This window comes from Lactuca serriola, chromosome 2 (genome assembly GCF_051521515.1).
Source record: "Lactuca serriola cultivar US96UC23 chromosome 2, Lser_US96UC23_V15, whole genome shotgun sequence".
Taxonomy (NCBI): domain Eukaryota; kingdom Viridiplantae; phylum Streptophyta; class Magnoliopsida; order Asterales; family Asteraceae; genus Lactuca; species Lactuca serriola.
Window position 1 is genome coordinate 30083427 of NC_136409.1, and position 7712 is coordinate 30091138.

Here is a 7712-nt window from a genome sequence, read left to right on the forward strand (position 1 = left end):
GTTGGGCTTCCTTAATTTTTAGATTAAAGTTAGGGTTTCTTTGTACCCCATTTGATAAAACATCTCCATGGTGGCGGTGATGGAGATTGAATCTGGATCCACCATAGAATCATCTTGTGTAATCCCTAGCAAAGAGCAGAATCTGGACTTCATTATGAAGGTTTTCTTGTCAAGAACTACAAAGGTGATGCGTTGTTTCTCCTTGATGTATGAAGCAGATGAGTAAGCCTTTGACAAGAGAGACATTGGAATAGTCTCAAATCGAGTCAATGCATTGACCAGTGGAGAGTATTTCAGACATTCGATGATTAGAAGCATAAAGCTATCATACTTGAATGGATCGAGGTCAAGAACCAAGTTCTGACTTTGTTTGATGGCGAGAAGCGATGATTGAGCAGAGTGTTCTTGAACTGAGAGAGTTTCTGAAGAACCAGCCATTGATGCTTGAATGGAGAAGAAGATGAACAATAGAGAGAAATCACCTTGAGAGTTTTTCGAAATATGTTGATAGTGATGAGAAATAATGAAGCGTCAAAAACCCTTTGTACCATTAACCTAGGAGAGAGAAAATGGGATGACGATTGCGTTTTAATTTTCGAAATGATGCCTGAAAAAGCACGATTTGACAACTATAACCCCTGAAAAGGGGTCAAGCGGTGAGAAGTTAGGTACCATTTCAAATTCCACGCCCCCATTTTGAATTCTTATCCACAAAATTCCGCATCACTTTTGTCTTATCTCCAACGATTCAATTGCCAACGTTCGCAGCTCATCGTTGTACTCCCTTTCGCACTTGAGAAACATACCGCCTTTTGCATATAAAAACGAACATTCTCTTTTGAGAAAACTCCAGCTAAATTGCGAAACATAAAATAGCCATAAGTACCATGAACAATACTTTTGGAAAAACATAAGGATCTTCGTGCAAGAGTGTGCCAAAGAGAAAGAAATAAAGCAAAGCATATATGTGGGATTTTAGTGATGTCGTATAAGACACAAAACTGTGGATCCCGGGAAATGTTCTCTTCCTTCAAAGTCCAGAGAGACTAAGAAGTTTCTGTGTGGTTTCGCATTGAATTAAAATCATTTGTTTATTAAGAAACAGTGAAATGCATCTTTTAAAAGTTTAATAGGGTGGCTTTGTCTTCAATGAAACTACGAAACTTGATATAAGTTTGAAAGTTCGAATGAAGTACTTTAATGACTAGTGTACTCATTTGAACAATTAAGCTTTGGAATTATTTAAAATAGCAAGAATAAGGTTAGAAATATCGACAAAAATTAAAAACTGGATTTGTTGGGTAGAAACGTCTTAGGTCTAGAAAATTTCATTAAGATCACACAAAAAGAAAAAGAGATTTCTAGGTACAAACCACGAAAGTGGAGTTTTGTTAATTCCTTGTGAAAAGCTAGAACAATTACTTGTTCACCATCAATTCGTAAACATGTATTGGATTTTGGGTTTCACTTAATTCATGGTGATAACGAAATTTAAGATCATAAACACAATTGTTGTGTAACCATAAACCTCAGTGGTAATATCTGAGAGTCGCAAGGATTACATGCATGAAAGCATAAGTGATGGAGAAAAGTTGGAGGTGGTTTCAAAGAAACAAAAGTTCCTCTATTATGCGAAAGTGACTAAGCAGATAACTCTTTACTCAATGTGAGAAAAGTAAGGTGGCTCTTGATTTATGTGAATGAAATAGCCTGATTGGGAAGAAACGATTTGTATGTATTGAATCAGTAAGGCTTCAACATATAGTATTTGAGGCTTTGGACAACATGCAGCAGCATGCTTCTAGGGACACTTAGCTAGTGCATAGATAAAGAAAATATATCTGCCCCATCATTCGTAATTGAGATTACTAAGATATAGTCCTCCAAATCTGCTCAATTTATTCAATATTTTTGGTATTTTAATTTTATGAAATACAATATAAAAAAAATAAAGAAAATATTTTTGTTGATTTGAATTTTCTCAAAAAGAAATAAAAATGGAAATAAAATATTTTCAGATTTTTGAGTTTTCTAAAAAAAGAATAAAAACAGAAAATATTTTTGGATTTTGAAATTATGAAAAATAAAACGAAGCAAAAATACATAATATACATAAACATACAAAAAGTTCTAAATCACGAAAGAATAATTGATCACTGGACGCTATGAGCTTTCACATTAATTCGTATGATAAAAGATGGATGCGAATTGCTGCGAGCGTTCGTACCGATTCACATGGAAAAAGATGGATGCGACTTACTGCGAGCGTTCGCTTCGATTCGCAGGACATCCAAGTAACTGCGAAAGCGAATGTGTGACTAAAAGTGAAAGTGTCACTTAAGAGCGAAAGCGATGCTATGAAAGCAAAAATGCTTTTGGAACCGTTTCAGCTTCCATCATTCCTAAGCCTAGAAGAATTCAATTGAATGTAGGTTCAGGTAAGGCTTTCGTGAATATGTCAGCTAACTGATTAGTGGATCTTACAAAATGTATCTCGACATTACCATCTTCCACATTATCCTTGATAAAGTGATACACCAGTTCTATGTGTTCCGTTTTTGAGTGCTGCACTAGGTTGTGACAGATGCGAATAGCACTTTCAGAGTCACAATACATTGGGATTCGTTTCATATTCAGGCCATAGTAGTGAAGTTAACGTTGAATCCATATGACCTGTGATGTGCCTGACATAGTAGCAATATATTCAGCTTCAGCTGTTGACAAGGAAACACATGTTTGCTTTTTGGACTGCCAACTGATGAGTTTACCATCGAGACATTGACATCCTCTAGTCGTACTTTTTCTATCTAACCTGCATTCTCCAACATCAGCATCCCAAAATGTTTGCATAAAGAAACCAGAGTTTGATGGGTACCATATTCCAAGTGATGATGTTTGTTTAAGGTACCGAAATATGTTCTTGACAGCGGTCATGTGAGGCTCTCGTGGATTCCCTTGGAACCTAACACAATAACAAACAGAAAACATAACATCTGGTCGACTAGCCTATCATTTGTCGATAGAGTGTCATTTCTACAGTTGGTTTATCCAGTGACGGGGTGAGTTTCGTTCCGAATGCCATTGGAACCTTCACTTTTGAGTCTCCTACCATTCCAAACTTAGTGAGCAATGTCTTTGTATATGCCTCCTGATTTATGAATATACCTTCCTGGCTCTGTCTTATGTTCAATCCATGGAAAAAGTTAATTGGACCCATTTAACTCATCTCAAATTTCGTTTCCATTAGATTTCGGAATTCAGCTGTTAAGCTGGGGTTACTAGATCTGAAGATAATATCAATAACGTAGATTTAGACAATCATTAAGTGGTCACCCTCTTTCTTGAAAAAGAAGGTTGGGTTAACCGAACCTTGTTTAAATTTTGACATTTTAAAGAAACGAGTGAGAGTTTCATATCAAGCTCTTGGAGCTTGCTTCAGACCATATACTGCTTTGTCTAGGATGTAACGGTGATTAGGATACTTCTCGTTTATGAAGCCTGGTGCTTGCTCCACATATACTGTCTCTTCAAGTTTCACATTCAAGAATGCACATTTGACGTCCATTTGGTATACTTCAAAATTCTTGTGCACTGCATATGCCAAAAAGATGCGAACAAATTCTAACCATGCAACCGGTGCTATGGTTTCTTCGTAGTCTATTCCCTCTTCCTAACAGTACCCCTTAACAATGAGTCATGCTTTGTTTCTTATCACATTACCCTCTTTGTCCAATTTAATGCAAAACACCCATTTAAGACCAACTACAGATGCGTCCAGTGGAGTGGGAATCAATCTCTAGAACCTGTTTTGTTCGAACTCATTGAGCTCGTCTTGCATTGCCTACACCCAATCAGAGTGATCAAGAGCAACATTAACAGTTTTGGGTTCAATCTTGGATATAAATGAATTAAACATGCATAATTCCACTTGGAGAACAATGTAGTTTGTTTCGCTTTTTGTTGAGATCTTGTAAGAACTCCTGCAGATGATTCGCCAATGACTTGGGTTTTTGGATGATCTTTGTTCCATTTAGTTAGTGGAGGATATTTTGGATCATAAGATTGATCTAATTCAGCATTCACTTCTTCAAATTTTGATTGTACATTTGAGTCTTCATTTACGTTCGAATCTTCATTTGTATCATTATTCTCCCCCTTGTATGAAGAAACTTCCTTTACTTCAGGAATTGGATTCTCCTCCTGGAGTGGAATTTCGTTGCGAACATGTGGAGTAGAATCCTCCCCCTGAACAGATGCACTTCGTATTGTGGTTGAAGATGAATTCTCCCCATGGGCTGTTGTATTTGTAGCATTGGAGACATTCGCACTTGGTGGGTCTTGGTTCATATCCTTCACAGCATCGTCAACAATTTTCTTCAATTTGTCGACTTTGTTGTCAGGTGCTTTGGATTTAGAAGAAATAGCCTTCACTGGCTTATCGAATAGTAACATGAATTCCTCGTAGAGGCAATCCCTGGATATTTTTCTTGATATTTATCTATTTTAGACTGTTAAAATGAATCTTTCAAGATTGGCTAGTGGAATCGTAGTTGGGCTTGGTTTAGGAAAATTCTCCTTTGATTGACTATCATTTGATTGAATCCTCTTTAAGTAATTGTCGTCAAATGTGACATAATAGGTTTCTTCTATTCATTTTGATCGTTTTTTAAGAACCCTATATGCCTTAGTGGTCAGCAAATATCCCAAGAAGATGCCTTCGTCATCCTTCACATCAAATTTGTTCCTTTGTTCATTAGAATTAAAGATGAAGCACCTAGAGCCAAAAACATGGAAGAACTTAATGTTAGGTTATCGTTTGTTTATGATTTCATAAGGAGTGATAGAAAATCGTTTATTGAGAATTGAACGGTTTTGGGTGAAACAATTTGTCCAAATCGCGTAAGCCAAGAAATAGAGTGGCAGATTCACAAATGAGAGAATTGTTCTTGCAGTTTCACATAGAGAGTAGTTTCTCCTTTCAACACCTCCATTATGTTGTGGATGTAAGGAGCTGAAAAGTTATGTGAAACTCCTTTTGCAGTTAGAAATTCTTCAAACACTTGGTTTTTGAATTCCAACCTATTGTTGTTGTGAATATTGCGAACCAACTTTCGTAATCGTAATTCAATCTGCTTTATAAAGTCTTTGAGCTTGAGAGTTGCTTCTAATTTCTGTTTAATAAAATACACCCAAATGAAATGAGAAAAATCATCTACAATTACAAGAATGTACTTATTACCACCAACACTTTCGATCTCAGAAGGACCACAAAGGTCGATGTGTAAAAGTTCGAGTGTCTCAATGACTTTCGTATTCACTATAGTTAGATGACTCTTCCTGCTTTGTTTCCCCATTTCGCATACGGCACAAGAATGATCCTTTTCGTACTTTAGAAGAGGAAGGCCTCGCACATGATCACCAAGAACAAGCTTGTTGATATCATTGAATTTATGGTGCGAAAGTCTTCTATGCCATAGCCAACTATCGTCTGTATGAGCTTTCGTTAGAAGGAAAATGGAAGGCTTCCCTCTTATCGGATTTAAGTTCAATGGATACATCTCGCCTTTGCGTTTAGACTTTAGAAGGAATGCTTTCGTTTTCTTTTCTATTATCTTAGAACATTCGTCATCAAACAAAACCTTTAATCCAGTGCCAACGACCAACTGTGAAACACTAATTAGATTATGTTGCAAACCCTCTACATAAGCCACCTTGCGAATTGAAAATTTGCCATTTGTTATCATCCCATATCCTTTAATCTCTCCAAGTGAGTTATTCCCAAACTTCACTATTCACCATCCTTCAGTTCTCTATACTCTCGCAATTCTTCCTTTCTCCCAGTCATGTGACGTGAACAACCACTGTTGATATACCATTCGGTGTCAAACTGTTCGTCACGAATTATCAGCAATAGTTAAGCAGATTTAGGAACCCAAAGTTTTTTGGGTCCTTGTACGCCTTTTACAAAAAGAGAAAAAGTAATTGCAGGATCAACAATATAGGTTCGTTTTATTAAGGTGGTGTTATTTTTCTTAGTTATTTTAAAAACCTTAAATCTCTTATTGTTTAGGTTAGTATCTTTTGAAGATAATGGTTTTTGATTTTTGATCTGTTGTTTCATAAACTCTTTTTCCCTCTTCTTTGTGTTAGTTCCAGGCTTCTTGATTGGAGCTTGATGAACCGAAACCAGTTTTCCTTTTCCCTTAATATCTTTCAATGTCTTGATAGGATACGAAGCATACTTGGTTTATAAGTTGTGAGGTTTTGGGATCTCTACGGGGCTTTTTGTCTTTGAAAGAATAGGTTTTTGAATCATGTGGACTGCGAAACAGATTTTGTGATGGGCTCTTAGGTTCACATTTGATCTGACTTTTGCCTTTGGATTGAGAGGCTTTTCAATGAACGTAATTGGGATTCCTTGATTGCTAGCAGTTAATATCGGTGATTTCCAGGTGGGATATCGGTTATCGGTACTTTTCAAAATAGCGGTGTCAAATATCGGTCCAAAAATATCGGACCGCAAATATTGGTGATATTTAACCGATATTTACCGATATTTCTAGGCGATTTCCAGGTGGGATATCAGTTAAGTAATTTTACTTTTTTTTAGTGTTAAGTCATGGCTTTAATTCTTATGGACTTAACTTAAATAAACTTGCTACTATGTTAAGTACTTAATTGTGAGTTTTAGGTCATAGACTCATGTTTTAGGTATTATCTGATCTTATTGTTATGTTAATTGTTACATACTTAAGTGTTAACTTGCTAGTTTCTATAGATTTAATAATGTTGATGTGTTAAGTACATAATTCTTAAATGATGATGATATTAGAGTTGATTTGGATGATCTAGATAAAATAATTGGATGCCTTGATTGATGTGGACTTGGAGGAAGATTCCATGGCTTACGTAAAATTATGTTTCAAACACTCACAGTTTTGAATTTTGAATTCTTATATTACTTATATATATATATATATATATATATATATATATATATATATATATATATATATATATATATATAAATTATGCATGATATAAAAATAATGATATCCCACCGCGATAGCCTATATCTCAAATATCGGCCCTTGACCGATATTTGATTTTGGACTGCTATAACTGCCTAGATTTTTATTGTAACTCGCGTTCCTTTGATGTTTCTAGGTTGCGAACTGTTATGAGGATTTGTGAACGTTAGCTTTCGCTCTTGGCTTTCTTACTGGATTTTGTTTTGCACTGAAGATGTGTCACTAGGAACATTCTTAGTTCCACTAGGACTCCCTTTCTAATAGTTGGAATTGACCTTGTTTAAAGGTTCTGCTATGTATCTTCCTTTTACTTTCCATGTAGTCCTTTCTGAGAGACGAACAGTTTCAATGACATTATTGATTGGTGTCGACCATAAAAACTCATCACATCCATCAGCGTTATCTTCGTCAACTAAGGATGTTAATTCGACTGTTTGGTCTTTATTTACCCCATTGATTTTGAAAACCTGGTTAGGGACAATTTGGACTTTTGGAAAAACAGTCGCAATTTCTTTTAAAACTTTTGGATTGTTTTCAAAAAGACATGCGGATTCAACATAATTTTCAGAAATTAGAACTTTCGCAACTTCAGGTTCGTTTTTAACAAAGTAAACTCTAAACATTCAACCTCATCATCTACAAATATTTCACTCATCTCACTATCATCATCAAATTCATATG

General features: G+C 35.7%; 1 protein-coding gene across 1 annotated transcript; it reads right to left on the bottom strand.

Annotated features, from left to right (window-relative positions):
* Positions 1 to 723: 723 nt before the first annotated feature.
* On the bottom strand, positions 724 to 4452 carry LOC145089127 (uncharacterized). Its single transcript, XM_079027611.1, has 4 exons — positions 3804 to 4452; positions 3483 to 3591; positions 2813 to 2962; positions 724 to 853 (listed from the first exon to the last, which is right to left on the bottom strand). Exons 1-4 carry the CDS (start codon positions 4450 to 4452, stop codon positions 724 to 726), a joined length of 1038 nt encoding a protein of 345 aa, XP_078883737.1.
* Positions 4453 to 7712: the final 3260 nt, after the last annotated feature.